Here is an 18,375-nt window from a genome sequence, read left to right as displayed (position 1 = left end):
GGGCCTCCCTCAAACAGTTGGGGGGGGGCTGCTTGGTGTGCCCCCCATGGCTCAGAGGAGCCCCCTCTGCAGTGAGGATCCAGCCTGCGCTCCTGGGGGGCTGCACCTTTGGGTCCCCCTCCTGGGGGGCGGCAACTTTTTTCCTTTGGGAGGGGGCAATGGGGTGCTGCCCCCTGGACTCCCCCTTTTTCTGGGAGCGGGCACAGCCCCCCCTCTGCTACCCCCCCCGGCACCTGCTGCCTTTGCGGGTCCCCGAAACTTGGGGGGCGGGGGGGGGTCCCGGGGGTCCTCCGGCCACCGGGGGGCGCTGCGGGGCGGGGAGGTGCGGCCGGGCCCAAGATGGCGCAGGCCGTGAACGTGGCGGAGCTGAGCCTGCCGCAGCTGGAGGTGCTCAAGGGGCAGCTCGACCAGGTGGGGCCGGGGGGGGCTTGGGGGGCACAAAGGGGGCTGGGGGGGGCAGGAGGGGTTGTGGGGCCCGGGAGGAATGGGGGGGCCTGGGGGGGGGGGCTGCGGGGAGGTGTGTGGGGCGAGGCTGGGCCTGGAGGTTTGGGGGGGGACTTTTGCGGCCCCAGGGGGGCTGTGGCGGCCTGGAGGAATCTGTGGGGCACGAGGGGGGCTGTGCGGCTTACGGGGAGTGTGTGAGCCTGGGAGGAGGTGTGTGGGGCCCAGGGAGGATGCGTGGGGCCGGCTGGCCCACAGGAGCTGCGCAGCAGGGTGCTTCACGCCCGACGTCCCCCAGTCCCGTTTCCGCGGGGGGCACGGCTGGGGACAGCCCCCACCTTGGTGCCCTCCCCGGGATGAGGCCGTTTCCCTCCTGCTCCCCCTGCGCCCATCCCTCTTGGGCTCCAGGGCTCACCCTCTGATCTCCCGTGGCTGGTTTGGGGCCGTTCCCAAAAACCAGCTCCAGAAGGGACCCTGCGGACCCAGCCCCACGAGGGCCCCCTCCGGCCCTTGGGTCCCCTCCAGCCGTCCCCCCGCGGCCGGGCCGCACGCTCTCTCCCCAGGAGGTGGAGTTCCTCTCGTCCTCCATCGCCCAGCTCAAGGTGGTGCAGACCAAGTATGTGGAAGCCAAGGACTGCCTCAATGTCCTCAACAAAAGCAATGAAGGCGAGTGGGACCCCGAGGGGCCGATTTCCTCCCTCCTGGCCTCACCGGCTCTGAATCTCGCTCAAAATCACCTGGGGCACAGAGGCAGCAACCTCTGTTCTTGGGGGCTCCCCTTGCCCTGGTGCTCACTTCTCTGCTTGCTCTCCCACAGGGAAGGACCTGCTGGTGCCGCTCACCAGCTCTGTATCCTTTGCTGACCCCACACCATTAACACCCCGGGGGTCTTTAGGGCCATCGGTTCCATCCCTCAGTGCCGTTGATCCAGCACAAACCTGCGCTGGCAGCATGGCGTGGTGCTGCCAGCGCCCCGGCTCTGCCCCAGCTCGGGGCTTTGCTCCGGGAGGTGCGTAACCGTCCTGGTCCCCTGCTTTCCCTGACTGTCCCCGCCAGATGTACGTCCCTGGGAAGCTCTCGGATGTTGAGCGCGTCCTGATCGACGTTGGAACCGGCTACTACGTGGAGAAGGTGAGGGGTGAGCGCCGGGAGTGTCACAGGGCGGTTTGGCAATTAGGGAACTGCTCCCATGCCTGTTTGCACCAACGGCCATTGGGTTGGGGCCGTTGCGGCCGCTGCTTCCCCATGGCGCAAGCAGGCTGATTTCTGAGCCCCGGGAGGGCAATGGGGCTCCCAGCAGGGTGCTCAGCACCTTTGCACGCCCCCGGGGGCTGTGCTGGTGTGCGTGGAGCACGGGCTTGGCCCCGGAGCAGCCGCCTTTTGGCGGCAGGTGATGAACGGGGCTGCCTCCGGCTGCGGCGTGCAGGATCTCAGCGCCCCGAGGCCGCTGTTGCCCTTTATCTGCTCAGACGGCAAATGATGCCCGAGACTTTTTCAAGCGGAAGATCGACTTCCTGACCAAGCAGATGGAGAAGATCCAGCCGGCGCTGCAGGAGAAGCACGCCATGAAGCAGGGTAAGGGCCAGCGCCGCCACAGCTCAGCACCTGGGGCCCCCCTGGCAGCCCCCTCACCGCCCCGGTGCCTCCTCTTCCCACAGCCGTGGTGGAGATGATGAGCCAGAAGATCCAGCAGCTCACAACCCTGGGGGCAGCGCAGGGTGCCACCACCAAGGCGTAGCCTTCGGCCTCGGGGGGCTGCCTTCCTCTGCATCATTGCTGGGCCGGGGGCACGGACTGCAGTGTGTCCCCTCCCCGTGCTCCTCGCCTTGCCAATGCCCCGACCCTTCCCCTTTTTGTAGGCAGCCCCTCGCTGCCAGCGTGTGGAATAAATTGAGATGTGGGAACATCCCCAGCGCTGCCTGCTGCTTCTCGAACCGCGGGGCTGGGGGGAGCGCCCCCAAAAGCAACCGAGAAACTGCCCCGGCCCCTCCACCTCTCTTACACAGGGGTGAGGACGTGGCGGAGCCCCCCCAGTCCAACAAAACTCAGACGCCTTCCCCCAACAGAAGTACTTTATTCTACAGCCGTGCCCAGGCCCCTCGCCCCGGTGGCGGCTTCTGCCCTCACCTCCTCCCGGCCCCGCGCTATGTACAACTGTGGGTTCCAGCCCTTCGCCGAGGGCGTCGTGGGCCCGAGCCCCACGGCATGGGCAGCGCAGTCCGTCCGTCTGCCCGCCCGCCCGCGGCCTGGCTCAGCGCACGAAGAGCGGCTTGTGCACGCGCTTGTGGCGGTTGAGCGTGGCGCTCTTGGCGAAGCTCTCCCCGCACTCCACACAGATGTAGGGCTCGTGGCCGTGTGCCTGCGCCCGGTGCCGCTCCAGCTCGGCACCGTCGTGGCAGCTCTGCCCGCACTCGGGGCAGGCCGGGGGCTGGCTGCGGGCGGCGTGCACCCGCTGGTGCTTCAGCAGGTTGGTGCTCTGGGCGAAGCCGCGGCCGCACTGCCCGCAGCGGTGGGGCCGGGCGCCCGAGTGGGTGCGCTGGTGCTTGATGAGGTTCTTGCTCTGCGTGAAGCTCTTCCCGCACTGCCCGCAGGTGTAGGGCTTCTCCCCGGTGTGGATACGCTGGTGCTGGATCAGGTTGGAGCTCCAGCTGAAGCTCTTCCCGCAGTCCCCGCAGCGGTACGGCTTCTCCCCGGTGTGCGTGCGGCGGTGCTGCACCAGGTGCGAGTTCTGGCTGAAGCTCTTCCCACACTCCCCACACGTGCTCGGCCGCTCCCCGGTGTGAGTCCGCTGGTGCCGCAGCAGCTTGGACCAGTGGCTGAAGCTCTTCCCGCACTCGTTGCAGATAAAGGGGCGCTGCCGCCCCCCCCGCAGCCGCCCCCCGCTGCCCTCCTGCTCCTCCTCGCCGTAGCCCCCTGCCGCTGAGCCGGCACCGGCCCCCCGGCCCCCCGCCGCCCCCCGCCTCTTGCCCTTGGAGGCCAGGGGGCTGTGGGGGATGACGGTCTGGATGATCTCGTGCGGCAGCACCTCATCCTCGCAGTCGCTCACGATGCCATCATCAGCTGTAGGCCACAGAGAGGCTGGGGAGGGGGCTGGGAACCTCCCCCCCCCAAGACTCCTTTCCACTCCCCCGGGGCTCTTTTCTGCCCCCTGGGGCTCTGCGCCCCCCTCCTCACCGATGTAGACCCTCCGCACCATGCCTGCCTCGTCCGAGTCATGGAGCTCCACCACGCAGGGCTCGTCCTGCTCCATGGGGGCGGCTGGGGGGGGCCTGGGGGGCGCCGAGCCCTTGGCTGAGCACAGGACCCCCACCCCAAAACCCTCTCTGACGCCCCCCACCCCGTGCTGCCTCCAAGCACCGGTGGCTGCGTGCGGGTGCCCGGCCCTTGGGGGGTTACAGCAACTGCTGGGGGGCTAGGGGCCCTTCATGGCCCCCCCAGGACCCTTTGTGGTCCCCCCAGGACACTTTGTGCCACCGCAAATCCCCTTGTGGCACCCCAGATCCTCTTCAGTCACCCGAAATGCCCGTATTTCACCCCAAATCCTCTTGTGCCACCCCAAATCCCTTTGTGCCAACGTAGGTCCCTTTGTGCTGCCCCAAATCTCCTCAAGCCACCCGAAATCCCTTCAAGCCATCCAGAAATCCCCTTGTGCCGCCCAAAAACTCGTTTGTGCCCTTGTGCCACCCGAAAACCTGTTCGTGCCCCCCCAAATCCCCTTGTATAGCCCCAAATCCCCTCGTGCCCTCCAAAAATCCCCTTGTGATGCCCCCAATCCCTTTGTGCCACCCCAAACCCCTCGACGTTGCAAATCCCCTTGTGCCCCTTCGTGTCCCTTGTGTCCCCCCCTCCTCCAGTTCCATCGTGTCCCCTGCATCCTCCCGTGCCCCCCCACCCCTCTTTGCTCCCCCCATCCCTTTGTGTCCCGTCCCTCCCCCGTGCCCCCGTCCCCCTCCTCACCTCAGCTCCGGGGACAGCAGTGGCTCCGTGCTCGGCCCAGGGGACGGCAGCGGAGATCTGGGGGGGACACACGGGCGGCAACACTGGGGGGGAGGTGACAGCCCCTCTGTGACTGGGCTCCCCCCCGGCTGTGCCCCCTCCAGAACTGGGGGTGGGGGGCATCACAGACACTAAGGTGGGGGGGAGGGGGGGGCAGATTTTTTGGGGGGAAAGGATTGGAAAAGGCAGATGGGGGGGATTGAGGGGTTGAGGGGGGAAGATTTTGGGGGGGAAGGATTGGGGGTGCAGATTTGGGGGGGGGCGGATCCTGGGAGGAGGAACCGGATGCCGGGGGGGGGGGGGTCAACGGATTCCGTAGGAGGGGGGGGTGTCATGGACTGAGGGGGGGGGTCACGGACCGGTCCCCAACCCCGTCCCCAGCCCCCGCAGGATGCGGCCGAGGGGGGGAGGGGGGGGGCGGGGGTCGGGGGGGGCGGCGCTGCGGGCGGCGACCGGGGCCATCTTGGCACGGGGGGGGCACCAACCGGGGCGGGGGCGGCTCGGGCACGGCGCTCCCCCCCCACGCCTCCCCACCCCCCCCGGTTCCCTCCCCCCCCCTCCTCCTCCTCCCCCCCCGCCCCGGGCTTACCGGGCCCCGCCGCGGCCCCGCCGCCGCCGCCGCCGCTTCCGCCCGGCCCGGCCCGAGGAGGCGGCGGCGGCTCCGCGCCGGCGCCGGGGGAGCGGGGGGCGGGGGAGGCCCCGACCCCCCCTCGGGGACGGGGAGGGGGCGGCGGGGACCGAGGAGGGGGCGACGGGGAGGGGAGGGGGGGAGAGGAGCAGCCCCGGGGGGGCCCGCGGCCGGTAACGGGACCCCGGGGGGGGCGCGGCCGGGGGGAACGGAGCAGCCCGGGGAGGGGGGGGGCGCGGGGAGGGTCCGGGTTGCACGGTGCCGCTCCCAGTTGGCCCAGTGCAGCCCCAAAGGTCCCCAGTGCAGCTCCCAGTTTGCCCAGTGCACTCTGAGGGTTCCCAGTGCAGCTCCCAGTTTGCACAGTGCACTCTGAGGGTTCCCAGTGCAGCTCCCAGTTTGCACAGTGCAACCCCAAAGGTTCCCAGTGCAGCTCCCAGTTTGCCCAGTGCACCCACAAAGGTCCCCAGTGCAGTTCTCAGTTTGCCCGGTGCACCCACAAAGGTTCTCAGTGAGGCCCCCAGTTTGCCCAGTGCAGCTTCCAGTTTACCCAGTGCACCCACAAAGGCTCCCAATGCATCCCCCAGTTTGCCCAGTGCACCCCAAGCGTTCCCAGCATGTCCTCCGGGCTGCACAGCGCACCCTAAAACTGATCCAAGCACCCTCCAAAAGCATCCGGCGCACCTCAAAGCCCCCCAGTGCACTCCAATGTGTTCCCAGTACACCCCAAAAGTGCCCAGTCCATTCCAGTGCACCCCAATGCCACCCAGTGCACCCCGAGGTTCCCAGTGCGCCTCGAAGCTAACCAACGTGCCCCAGTGCTGCTCCGTGCACTCCAAAACCACCCAGTGCCCCCCAGTTTGCCCAGTGCACTCCCAGAGGTTCCCAGTGCACCCCTGTATGTGCCCAGTGCACCCCAAAGCACCCAGAAGGTTCCCAGTGCACCCTCCAAAACTGCCCAGTGCACCCCAAAACTGCCCAGTGGAACCCCCAAGGTTCCCAGTGTAGCCCCCCAGCTTCCCAGTGCATCTCAACATCACCCAGTTCATCCCCCCCGGCTTACCCAGTCCACCCCCCTGAGCTTCCCAGTGCACCCCAACGTCTCCCAGTCCACCCCCATAGGTTCCCAGTCTATCCTCACAGGTTCCCAGTGCACTCTCCAGCCTCTCAGTGCACCCCAATGCCTCCCAGTTCATCCCCAGAGGTTCCCAGTGCACCCCCCTGCTTCCCAGTACCCCTTCCACAGCTTTCCAGTGCACCCCAACACCGCCCAGTCCATCCCCATAGGCTCCCAGTGCACCCCCTGAGCACCCAGGGGTCCTTATCCAGCCCCCCCCGCCCCCCCCCAGCACTCGGGGGGCGCGGGGGGCAGCGGGGGGGGGGGCGAGGGGCCGAAGCAGCCGCGGTTGCACGCAGCGGGGGGAAACTGAGGCACGGGGCATCGGTGCCCCCCCCAGAGCAAACCCCAAGCCGCAAACCGGGCCCGCCCTCCCCAGGTCCCCGCGGATCGAGAGGCCGGGGCTCCCGCGGGTTCTACCCCCGTGGGGGGACGCAAGGACAGCCCCCCCCCCGCCCCGCTCCGTGCCTCAGTTTCCCCCACGTTTTTTTTTTTTTCCTTTGGGGGGAGCGGCCGCGAGGCACAAAGGAAACCCACATCACCCCCCCATCACCCGCCCCCCTCCCAGCGCCTCCCCAGCCCCCCCAAAGCGGGGCTCCCCCCTCCCCTGCAATGGGGGGGGGGTGTCACCGAAGAGCGAGGGGGGGGGGAATCCCCCCAAAATCTCCACCCGCCAAACGACTTCGCCCTCCCCCCCATCACTCACCTCCGGGCGCCGCGGCGCGGCTTTGGGGACTCGGGAAAAGAGCGGGTGCCGGGGGGGGACGGGGGGGGGGCAGTTGGTTTGGGGGCGGTTTCCAGCGGTTTCGGGGCACCGTCGCGGGAGGCGAGGAGGCGGCGGGGCGGGGGGGGGCCGAGAACAGGAAGGTCCCAGCCACAGCCCGGTCCCCCGGCCCCGCGGCCGCCCAGCGGGGGGAGCCGAGGCTGCCGGATACTGCGAGGCCGACAGCTGGGGGGGGGGCTCGATGGGAGAGAAATAATGGGGGGGGGGCACCCGTTGCGACACCCCTGCCCCCCCAAGCCCAAGGGGACCGGAGGGGGTGCCCCCTCCTCCCTCACCCCCCGATTGTTATTTTTTTATTTTTTAATGGAACTGGGGGCGGGGGGGGGGATAGGGGGTGGTAGGGGGGGGTGGCACAGTGCTTTGGATGGGGGGGGGTCCTTGCAGCGTCCCCCCCCACGGCGTTCCCGCTCTGTGTAAGGGCTGCAGCCACTCCGCATGCAAATAGGGGCTGGAAGTGATGCAATCCCAATCCCCATTCCCATCTCCAGCCACATCCCCATCCCATCCCCATCAAATGTTTAGGGTTGTTTGGAAAGAGTGAAGGCGCAGAGTCCTGTTGAGTGTGGGGTTGCGTAAAGGCTCCCCCAGGGAGTTCAGGTGTACCCAAAGGCTTCTGTTGGGAGCACATTTTGATGGGAGAAAGTGGCGCCGTACGTGTTGTCTAGGGTCCTACTTAGGGTTTGGCTCAGTGGTCTGGTTAGGGTTATGTTTAGGGTTGTTTGGAAAGAGAGAAGGCACAGAGTCCTGTTGCATGTGGGGTTGCTTGAATGCTGCGTGGTTCCTGAGAAAGGTGTTGTAGAGGGAAAAAGGTTGTCTGGCATGGCAGCTCCTGATGGTGGTCTTCTTTGGTAGGTGAAGCGGTGCCTGAAGCCCCATCCCGTGTAGCCTGAGCACGCCTCACTGAGGATGAAGCCTGCTTTCCAGCAGTTCCCAAAGGCATGTTGGGGCTGAAATGCTGTGTCTGTGCTTGGGTTGGGGTTGCGCCTTTGTGAGTTTAGAGATGGGTTTTAAGTTGGTGCAGCAGAGGGCCAGGCTCCATTGTCCTGTAATGTGTTTTGACCCATCAGCATAGCCTTTTGGTTTTCAGATAGCCTACTCAAGTACGTGATTTTTCCTGAGAGTGATGTTATTACATGGAATAGATTTTTTTTTTTTTTGGCGTGTAATCTGTTATGCTCCTAGATTTTTCTTTCTATGTAAAGAAAGATGTGAGCTAATTCCAGTTGAAAAAATTTCGGTTACTTGTTTGGTCATATTGTCCTTTCAATATTCAAAGCTGCAGCAAAAGCATGGAGATTGTTGCTTCTAGAAATACCCCAGTTCTCTTGTCTGCACTCTGCATGGTGTTGAGCTAAACCAGATTTAAAAAAAAAAAAAAAAAAAAAGAAATCAACAACAAAAAACACCGCAGCTGCTGCTGCTCCTGCTCCCTTTCTACTTTCATGTGCTTTGCCACTCCCCTTTCCCAGGTGATTGGGTTTGGGTGCTGGGGGGGGGGGCAAATGGATATGAGCCCCAGGTATGCCATCAGAGAGCTCATTGTGCCTGGGCTGCTCTTTGGGGTAAGTGCTTTGTTTTTCCTTCAGTTGGTTGCAAGGTTCCTTAGGTGGGTTGGAGTCTATGGACTGATGTGTTTCCAAGCAGAGACCAGTATGCACATCTTTTTGAGGTAACAACTAGTAGGATCTGTTAGAGGAAAGCAATCTATATAGTAGCAGGTGCCTTTATTACATGTAGCTCTTCCACAGGTGAGTAATTCTTATAGCATGTTTATGGATAGGATGATAATGTTAGTTTGTGTGTTTGCTTTGTGGTTCTGGGTCCCTTATAATTTTTGCAGAATTACAGGGCTTAATGTTAGTCTTCACCTGTTTGTCAAATATTATTGAAGTTCCCACCTTGGTAGTAAAGTGACAGAGCAGGGTTTAGGAGAAATGTATCATTGAAGTCCACTGTGCAAGTATGTAACTGAAAACAGCAGCAGTTGGCAGTTAAGGTGTAGTCATTTTTAGGGATAGGGACAGTTTGTTATATTTTTGGAACTTTTGGCTGTAGAGTCTTTAGACCTTGCAGCCTTCTAGATTTTGAGTGCTTGGAATTCACGTAATAGAGGTATGTTTAGGAGGGGTTGCTGGCTAACTTGTTTTTGGGACGTGGTGATATATGCTTCTGTTTTTGGGTTACTTTTTAATCTCTAGATACATCAAGCCATTTATGTAACTGTCCACAGGATTCACAAAGAGCTTCAGTACACACCACAAGGGGCTTGACTGCATAGGCGCAGTATTACGAAGAGGCTGAGCAGGGTCACCTTTTTCATCTGTAAAGGATAAGTCTGTGATGACCCCTGTCAGGTCTGCTGTGCATTCATGGCCTTCTGGTATTTGTGGACCTGAGGGTGTTTTTTTTCTGGCTCTGGTCTCTGTGCTTGAGACCTCTGTAAGGAGCTGTACTGTTAGCTTGTCCATCACGGGCATGACCTTCTCTTTTTGTTTCTAGTAGCCCAGGTCATAGGCACGGACTACGCTGGAAACTTGCAAAAAAAGTGGATGCCAGCGTGGGCACTGAGTTGGTTGGTGGATTGTGTTAGTTTGTTTTGCCTGTCAGGCAGGCTTTGCAAGCACCTTGCAACAGCGGAGTACATCTCTTGCCACGTTCCTGAGGCGTGCCAGATGTCATCAGTTCCAGTTTCTGAAATGCTGGAGATGCTCAGAGCGCAAGAGGAGCAGGAGCGTGATGCATCTCTTTGGGATGTTAGGTGAGCAAAGCAGTGGTACTGGGTTGGGGAATGTGGGTCTGGGGCTTCTTGGCTGTTGGGGTAGAGGAGGAAAGAAAAAGAAAAGGAAAGAAAGTATAGACTGTTTTGTGGATTGTCACGTTTGTCTGTTCTTTCTCCTTGGTCTAAGCTACGTGACCTTGGCTTGGCACGGCGAATGGAAGCACTAAGCCTGGATCGGAAGGTGACTGGCAAAAAGTTGGAAAACGGGCATTGTTTTTGGTTTGGCAGTCTATTGGTCCACCTCTAGGTGACTCATCTTTTCCAGGGACGAAGAAGATACTGGGAACTAGTTGCCCTTTGTGGTCCACATTGAGGATGAATTCTGAGCCCTGGGAATTAAGTCCAGGGGCAAATGCTGTGTGTTGAGGGTGGTTGGCAGGGGGAGGCGGGGAGTTGTGTAGCAGTTGTCTATTTGATTTCAGTAGCAGAGCAGGTCAGTTGACTACTGTTTTGTTTCTGAGGTGGGTGTTGCATTGCAAGATGCTTGGCCTGCGTGCCTTTGCCTAATGGCACTTTATTTCTGCAGGTAAAGTGGAGCCTCGCGCATGAAGCAACGTCCTGGCTAGCTTTTGTGCTCCTTGTTGAGGATGGAACCTGCCTCCCATCATTCCCAAGCTAAGTTGGGGGGCAAGTGCTATGTTTGGTTTGGTGTTGTGAATGGACCCATAGGGTGAGGGTCTGTGCTTTTAAGTCATTGCAGCGGATGGGGCCTTTCAGGATTGAGCACGGTCAGACGGAGAGGGGGGTGGGGGTTCTGTCAGGTAGGGCTTGAGCATGTGCCAGGCAGGGCAGTTCCAGCTTGGTGCCTGTGTTCTGTGTTGTCTGTGCTGTGGCTCTTGGTGCTCAGTAGGCCCTGGGGAAGCCATCCTGAGGGTATTGAACACTTGACCTCATTGGAATAATGCTGATGCTCAATTGGAAGCTGAGCAACTCTTGTCTTGCAGTGGGAGCTTAAAGAGCTCACTACTTCTGTGTGTGTAATTTTTATTTTGTATCAAATGTTTCCTGATACGATCATCATATGTTACGCACCCCTCAGGTCTTGATATCCTCATTGCCTTCTTCCACTGGACAGATTAGATGGGCAACTTGGTAGCCACACCAAAGGTCCTAAATGCTTGTTTCATCATGGTAGGGCTGATCTGAGCACTTTTTGACTTGCAGTCGCAGCTTAAAGTGCAGATGTGTTTCAGGTGTTGCGCATCATATTTGGTTTCAGATTGCATCTGTTTCCATTGTTGCTGTTGTGGAAGTCATGTGGGCTTCATCCGGAGCTCTGGCTTTGGAATTCATTTCCAAAGCCTTTTTTCTTAAGGGGTTTACACTCCCCATCCTTCCGGTCTCTGTCTTAAAGGCAGGCTTTTTATGCCTCCATCATCCCAGTTCTGGCAGTTGCTTCCAGTTGCAGGTCATGACATTGGAGTCTCTCCTTGTGTCTGCTGCAGAGCACCTGTTCTGACTTGCTGTTGCCATAGGGCTTCCCTCTGGGAGTCTTTTTTTTTTGTTGTTGTTCTGTGTTTTGTTTGTAGTGTGCCTGTGTGTGTGTGTGTTTGGCCTGGAGCTGTCCTGCCTGGCAGTTAGTGATGGTAACTAACGTGGCGGTCCATCGGTGTACTAATACATTGTCCGGACTGTTTTGGCAAAGACATCCAGTCTGCCTCTGGGCACGTACTGAAGGGCAGCTGGCACAGTCATCTCAGTGGTGTTTGCAGATGTGGAAGGGGAGACTCGAGCTGCTTGCGAGCAGCTGTTCGCATAGTGCTTGAACAGTGTGCTGGAAGAGGTCTGTTGAATCTTGAAAGCTTGCAGATATGGGGTTTTGAATTTCTTATCTTTTTCTTTTCCCTCCCTAGTAGAGGGTAAACCTTAGGAGGAACCAGTCAAAGGAAAGAGCGCCTTCTGGAACTGTCAAGCACTCGGTAGGCAACCTGGTGACCCTAACCTGGGTTAGGGTTGTGGTTAGAGTTGTTTGGGTTAAGGGGAATAAGGATTTTAGGGTAAGGGGATCAAGGTTGTGGGGATAAAAATGCTGTTTTTGCACAGAGTTCCATCGTTTAGAGGGAAGGAAGGTGGTATTGAGAGATGCTTGCAGTGATAAGAAAGCTGAACAGACAACCTTGTAAAATACAGACAACCAGAATCCTTAGAGCAATTACATGGAAATCACAGTGTAAGAACCATTACCACCTCAAAGAGGAAAAAAGTCAAGAAAAAAAGCAAGTTGACTTGTAACAGGCCAGCAGCTGTGTATTTTCCATGAAGCACTGGATAGATTGTGAACATGGATTACCCAGTCAATGGGGAAACTGGGGAGGGTCCCGGTCATCGAGAAGAGGAAAAAAAAAAAAAAGGTATATAAAGTATATAAATAGTTAGTGTTATGGAGCTAGTAGGTGGCTTGTGGGATGCCTGCCATTGCAATTGCGAATAAAAATGCTACCTCACTGAGATCCTTGCCTGAGCCTATGTTATTGGTTACAGTGTGTTTCTAACAAGGTGTTAGGGTTTTAAGGTTTCAGGGCTAAGGCACTAGGGTTGGGTTTCAGGGTTAGGGTTTCCAGGGTTTAGGGTTAGGATTTTAAGGGTGTTAGGGTTGGAGTTATAAGGGTCAGGGTCCAGTCCTAATTTTTAGGGTTAGGGGTTTTAGGCAGAGGTCTTCAGGGGTTTAGTGGGGTGAATTTTATTGGGTTAGGGTTTTCAGGGGTAGGGGTTATGGTTAGATCCCTGGGTGCCGTAGGGTTAGGGGTCAGGGTTCTTAGTGGTTAGGCCTAATATCAGGGCGGAAGGCCAAAATAAGAGGTTGGGAGCACCCCCAAAATTGAAGGGTTGAAGCCCCAATTTGGGGGACCCCACAATTTTGAGGTTCCTTCCCCTAAAATTGGGCGGAAGAACTCTTAATATTAGGGGGAAACCCAAAAAAGGAGGGTGGGGGATTCTAAAATTGGGGCAATCCCCAAAATTGCTTGGGTCCCACCAAATTAGGGGAGGAACCCCCAAAATTGGGTGGGTGAACCCCAAATTGGGGGGAAGAACACTTAAATGGAAGTGTGAAATTCCAGAATTGAATGTGGACCCCCCAGAACTGGGGAGGAATCCCCAAAATTAGAGGGGACCCCCCAAAATTGGGGTTAAACCCCATATCTCGGGGGACAAAGCCCCAAATTAAGGGAAGGAACCTCAAAAATGTGGTGAGAACCCCAACATTGGGGGAAAGAACCTTAATATTAGGGTGGCAGGCCAAAAAACGATCGTGGGGGACCCCAAAATTGTGGGGGACTTGGAAGTGGGGGTGAGGAATCCCCAAATCAGAGGGGAAACCCCAAAACTGGGGGGGCGAAGCACCAAATTAGGGGAAGGAACCCCAAAATTGTGGGGAAGAACCCTGAAATGGAGAGCTGAAAACCCGAAATTGAGGGGAAACCCCCAAAACGGCGGGAAAACCTCCATAAACACAAAACGGAACTGGGAATATACCAGAGCAAAAAATGGCGTCCTACGGCAAGCTGCGAGGCTCAATTTTCCGGGGAGTGCTGGGAAATGTAGTTCTTGGGCACTGGGTTTCTAGGAGGCCATGTTGCCTTCCCAGAGCATGTCGGGAGGTGTAGTTCTCGAGAAGCTGCTCACCAGGCGGCCATGTTGGGAGCCCGGGGAATGCCGGGAGATGTAGTTTTCCGGCACTGGACTTCCGGGAGACCATATTAGTTTCCCAGAGCATGCCGGGAGATGTAGTTCTCGGAGCACTGGACTGCCGGGAGGCCATGTTGGGAATCCGGGGAATGCCGGGAGATGTAGTTTTCCGGCACTGGACTTCCGGGAGGCCATATTGGTTTCCCAGAGCATGCCGGGAGATGTAGTTCTCGGGCACCGGACTTCCAGGAGGCCATGTTGGGATTCCGTGGAATGCCGGGAGATGTAGTTTTCCGGCACTGGACTTCCGGGAGGCCATATTGGTTTCCCAGAGCATGCCGGGAGATGTAGTTCTCGGGCACTGGACTTCCGGGAGGCCATGTTAGTTGCCCAGAGCATGCTCGGAGATGTAGTTCTCGGGCACTGGACTTCCGGGAGGCCATATTGGATTAGGGTTAGGGTTAGGGTTAGGGTTGGGTTTGGGTCGGGGTCCGGGTCAGGGGTCAGGTCAGGGTCAGGGTTAGGGTTAGTGTAAGGCTTTATGGTTACTGTTAGGGTTAGTGTTATGGTTACTGTTAGGGTTTGTGTTATGTTTCGGGTTAAGGTTAGTGTTAGAGTTAGGGTTAGGGTTAAGGTTAGGGTCAGGGTCAGGGTCAGGGTTAGGGTTACCCCAGAGCGGAACCCCAGAGCGGACAGGCAGACGGGTTAGGGTTTGGGTTAGGGATAGGGATAGGGTTAGAGTTAGGGTTAGGGTTAGGGTTTCGGTTAGGTATAGGGATATGGTTTGGGTTAGGGTTCGGGTTTGGGTTTGGGTTAGGGGCAGGATTTAGGGTTAGGGTTAGGCTTAGGCTTAGGGTTTAGGGTTAGGGTTAGGGTTTGGGTTAGGTCTAGGTAAAGCGTTTGAGTTAGGGCTAGGGTTTTCGTTAGGGTTTTGATTAGGGGTAGGATTTATGATTAGTGTTAGGGTTAGGAGTTAGGGTTAGGGTTGAGGTTTAGGGTTACTTTTAGGGTTAGGGTTAGAGGGTTAGTGTTAGGTTAAGGTTAGGGTTAGGGTTAGGGTTTGGGTTAGGGAAAGGGATAGGGTTAGGATTTCAGTTAGGTATAGGGGTAGGGTTTGGCTTAGGGGCAGGATTTAGGGTTAGGGGCAGGTTTTAGGGTTAGGTTTAGGCTTAGGCTTAGGGTTTAGGGTTAGGGTTAGGTTTAGAGTTAGGGTTAGGGTTAGGGTTTGGGTTAGGAATAGGGAAGGGGTTTGGGTTAGGGTTAGGGTTAGGAATAGGGAATGGGTTTGGGGTTAGGGTTAAGGTTTTGTCTTCTAGTATTATTTGTACATTCCCATGTTGTTTTGCAATCTTTTCGCTTTTCATTAGTTGTATAATTAAAGTTTTTGAAAGGATGCCTCCCTGTTTTCAGTTTTCTCCTACGCCCTGAGGTTTAGCTGGCCTTGTATTCTTTTGCTTTTTATCAAGTCTTTTTGATACAAGCTGTATACAGCTTTGATACAAGCTTGTTTGTCCCCTATGGCATGGATGATTTTGCTGAATCTCCGTGATGCCTTGAAAAGGGCTATGCTTGGGGTCCGTGGCAGCATTTTGGTATCTGATACAGATTTTCCTGTTCTGGCATACAGTAAATTTCTTTGATATGTCTATTAAGACCGTAACTGTTTTCCTGCTTTGAGTAAGGAGTTGGAAGATGAAAGGTTAAGTGTTCATTTCCTTCCACATGGGCTGTAACCTTTGTCTGCATGTCTTGTGGTTGTGTTTTGTTTGTTTGTTTGTTTCTTTTGGCAGGCCCTCCAGTAGAGCAGCAGGGTGAAAGGTCTCGAGCTGGTGGCAGGACCCTGGCAGCTCTGCAGCCTGAGCAGGTGAAAGAACAGTATGTGCTCACTCTTTAAGGTTGGGAACATGTGGCAAGTTTTAAAATACAGGCTTATAACACAAATGGGTCCTGGAAAAAATCAGCTGGCTCCAAGCATTCAGGGAGTCAAGACAGTGAGAAGATGTGTCAGTAGAAATGAGCTGAAGTGAGCCAGATGTCAAACAGCATGGACTTCATATAAGAATGCAGTTCAGAAACTTGTCTCTTTCAGAGAGCGGAGATTATTTATCGTCTTGCTGACTTATTAACTGATCAGAGAGAAGAAATTCTCTTAGCAAATGAAAAGGACTTAGAAGAAGCTGAAAATAAAGGTAATATTATGGGTCCTTTCATGGTACTTCTGTTGTCATGAGCTTACATGGGCCTCAAAGGAAATGAGCAGGTGATATTCTGTCACCTGCAATTGGATATTATGGCTGTCACAGGTTAGTGAACCCAGGACTTTGAGAGCTTGTCAGTGGAAACAGCTGCAGCTTCCATAATTACATAAGAGGTCTTCATCAGAGAAGATAGAGAGGCCTTTGAAAACAGCAACCCACAGCATAGTTTAAAAAAATAAAAATCAAAATAAATAAATAAATAGCGTTTTCTTTTGCCAAAGGAGGCTCGCTTTAGAAATTAAATATAGCAAGTATCTTCCCTGTTATCATCATGTATGAAATAGCATGAATATCTCCTGGGCTGGTTAACGTAATGTTTGGCCCCTGTGGGGAAGGTTGTTACTTAAAAATGATGCTTTCCAGAACGAACCATATTACCTTCTGACTGAGGAAAGTACAGTTCAGGCAGCATAGACTAAATCCATTCTTTTGTGTTAGAGTGGTGCATCAAGAAGCTGGTCTTGGGTTAGAAAATGTATGAAACTGGCACATCACAAATTGTAATGCAGAGAGATCTTTGATAACAAAAGTGTATTTCTATTGGTGAGTTACTGGAAGGCTGCAAGAAGTCTTGCCTCAAAAGACTCTTCTGAAATGAATTCTGTTGTCATCCCGATTTTTTTTTTTCTACAGACACATTCTTGGGACTTGCTTCTGCAATATTGAGAGTTATTCAGGGTTGGTTTTTGGTACCCAACGTAGAGAAGGAGTTAGCTTACATTCAGGTGGTGCAGTTTCTGCATGTGTCTTATAACGTAGGTTTCCTGCTTAACTTGCAGTTTATGAGGTTCCTACCAATGAGCACTTTCCTGTCCATGCTGAATACAGCTGAGTTGCAGGCTACGATTAAACATCAACTGTTTAATATACATTGTTAATAACAAATTGCAACTGTTAAGAATATATGCTAAAAAAAATTAGCACAGAAAGTAGAAGCTCTAGGCTTTGAGTGGTCTGTCCCATACTGATACTGCATGTTTGCACTGAGGCAGAATGATTGCTTTTACTCACTTGTGGAGAGATGAGTCTATGCTCTCACTGCTAGTATTTTTAGCAAGACTGATTGAGCATTTCTCTAACATATGAGCAAGTGTTTGAGGAGCAAGTGATGGGTATGGGCACTTAGAAAGAGACTGCCAAAGGGCAGCTTCATATTTTATAACTGAATTTTGTGAGTGTTGGTCCTCATTTCATACTGAAGGGGAGTATGCTCTAGTGAAGGGAGTATGCTCATGTGAAAGGAAAAGGCACTAGTCTCCCTTGTCTGCCATTATTACGTCCTTGCTGCTAGCTCTGTTCTTCATAGAAAACAAGTATGTTTCCTTGTCAAATTCTAGTCTGCCTTCCTAGACTTCAGCCTTTGCCTCCTGGGTCTCTTACCTTGCATAGACAATCTCTCCCCTTCTCCTCTTCTTCTTCATCTCATTTGTAAACCTTTTATCAGGCTGATTCTTACTGGCTTCCCACCCCCACCCCCCAACCTTTTCCTTTCTTTCTTTTTTTTTTTTTACAGACTTAGGATGGCTTGTCTTGTTAGTTACTTTTCTTCCTGCCAGCCCCCATCCTCAAGTTCTCCGATGCAACGTCAGAGGATCATCTTTGATACCTCTGCATCTGAATAATATGGTTTCTGTCCCATGCTGTAGCTGACGGTAGGATGGACTTCGAGTGCAACGGAGAGGTTGCTTCCTCCATAGTTTCCTATTGCATCTCATACTGGTTAGGGTAAGCAATTACAGAGGAAATTTGACTTCTCCATGGAGTAGTGCGTGCCTGACAGCTAGCTGGAGACAGCACACACGGAATTGAGTCAGTGCTCCGAGTGCGGTCTTGAGTTGCAGTAAGGTAAAACAATTGCAGACTCACAGTTTAGCTTCTAAGGAGCATATACAAATAGCACGTTTGCCTCTAATACTTAGAAGGCGAGGTTCTGAGATCCACGGGGATCACTGCACTCTCTGGACTCACTGCAGTGCATCCCCAGTGGTGCCAGTGTACTCTCTGGACTCACTGAACTGCATCCCCAGTGGTGCCAGTGCACTCTCTGGACTCACTGCAGTGCATCCCCAGTGGTGCCAGTGCACTCTCTGGAGTAACTGCAGTGCATCCCCAGTGGTGCCAGTGCACTCTCTGGACTCACCAGGGTGGATCCCCAGTGGTGCCAGTGCACTCTCTGGACTCACCGGGGTGCATCACCAGTGGTGCCAGTGCACACTCTGGAGTCACTGCAGTGCATCCCCAGTGGTGCCAGTGCACTCTCTGGACTCACTGCAGTGCATCCCCAGTGGTGCCAGTGCACTCTCTGGACTCACTGTACCGCATCCCCAGTGGTGCCAGCGCACTCTCTGGACTCACTGCAGTGCATCCCCAGTGGTGCCAGTGCACTCTCTGGACCCACTGCAGTGCACCTCCAGTGGTGCCAGTGCACTCTCTGGACTCACTGCACTGCATCCCCAGTGGTGCCAGTGCACTGTCTGGACTCACTGCAGTGCATCCCCAGTAGTGCCAGTGCACTCTCTGGACTCACTGCAGTGCATCCCCTGTGGTGCCAGTGCACTCTCTGGACTCACTGCAGTGCATCCCCAGTGGTGCCAGTGCACTCTCTGGACTCACCGGGGTGCATCCCCAGTGGTGCCAGTGCACTCTCTGGACTCACTGCAGTGCATGCCCAGTGGTGCCAGTGCACTCTCTGGACTCACCGGGGTGCATCCCAAGTGGTGCCAGTGCACTCTCTGGACTCACAGCAGT

General features: G+C 55.8%; 2 protein-coding genes and 1 long non-coding RNA gene across 4 annotated transcripts; 2 read left to right on the top strand and 1 right to left on the bottom strand.

The window, feature by feature from the left end:
• Positions 1–278: 278 nt before the first annotated feature.
• LOC310891821 (prefoldin subunit 5) lies at positions 279–2,349 on the top strand. Its single transcript, XM_083854053.1, has 6 exons — positions 279–411; positions 1,005–1,107; positions 1,259–1,290; positions 1,498–1,572; positions 1,911–2,016; positions 2,100–2,349. Exons 1-6 carry the CDS (start codon positions 340–342, stop codon positions 2,177–2,179), a joined length of 468 nt encoding a protein of 155 aa, XP_083710179.1. The 5' UTR covers positions 279–339; the 3' UTR covers positions 2,180–2,349.
• A 146-nt stretch (positions 2,350–2,495) lies between these two features.
• Positions 2,496–5,125, bottom strand: LOC310891819 (uncharacterized protein). The gene is made up of 4 exons (XM_083854049.1): positions 5,027–5,125; positions 4,399–4,455; positions 3,616–3,710; positions 2,496–3,501 (listed from the first exon to the last, which is right to left on the bottom strand). Exons 3-4 carry the CDS (start codon positions 3,689–3,691, stop codon positions 2,693–2,695), a joined length of 885 nt encoding a protein of 294 aa, XP_083710175.1. The 5' UTR covers positions 3,692–3,710; positions 4,399–4,455; positions 5,027–5,125; the 3' UTR covers positions 2,496–2,692.
• A 2,213-nt stretch (positions 5,126–7,338) lies between these two features.
• On the top strand, positions 7,339–13,424 carry LOC310891817. 2 transcript variants are annotated; one of them, XR_014577736.1, is made up of 3 exons: positions 7,339–8,525; positions 9,194–9,721; positions 9,870–13,424. It is a non-coding gene; the product is annotated as an uncharacterized lncRNA (long non-coding RNA). The 2 variants fall into 2 exon arrangements; XR_014577737.1 differs by having other exon boundaries at positions 7,339–9,721; positions 9,870–9,923; positions 10,269–13,424.
• Positions 13,425–18,375: the final 4,951 nt, after the last annotated feature.

The sequence above is a fragment of the Anser anser genome (assembly GCF_964211835.1).
Source record: "Anser anser genome assembly, contig: HAP1_SCAFFOLD_57, whole genome shotgun sequence".
NCBI lineage: Eukaryota > Metazoa > Chordata > Aves > Anseriformes > Anatidae > Anser > Anser anser.
The sequence above is the reverse complement of the archived record's forward strand: the minus strand, read 5'-3'. Positions and strand labels throughout refer to the sequence as shown.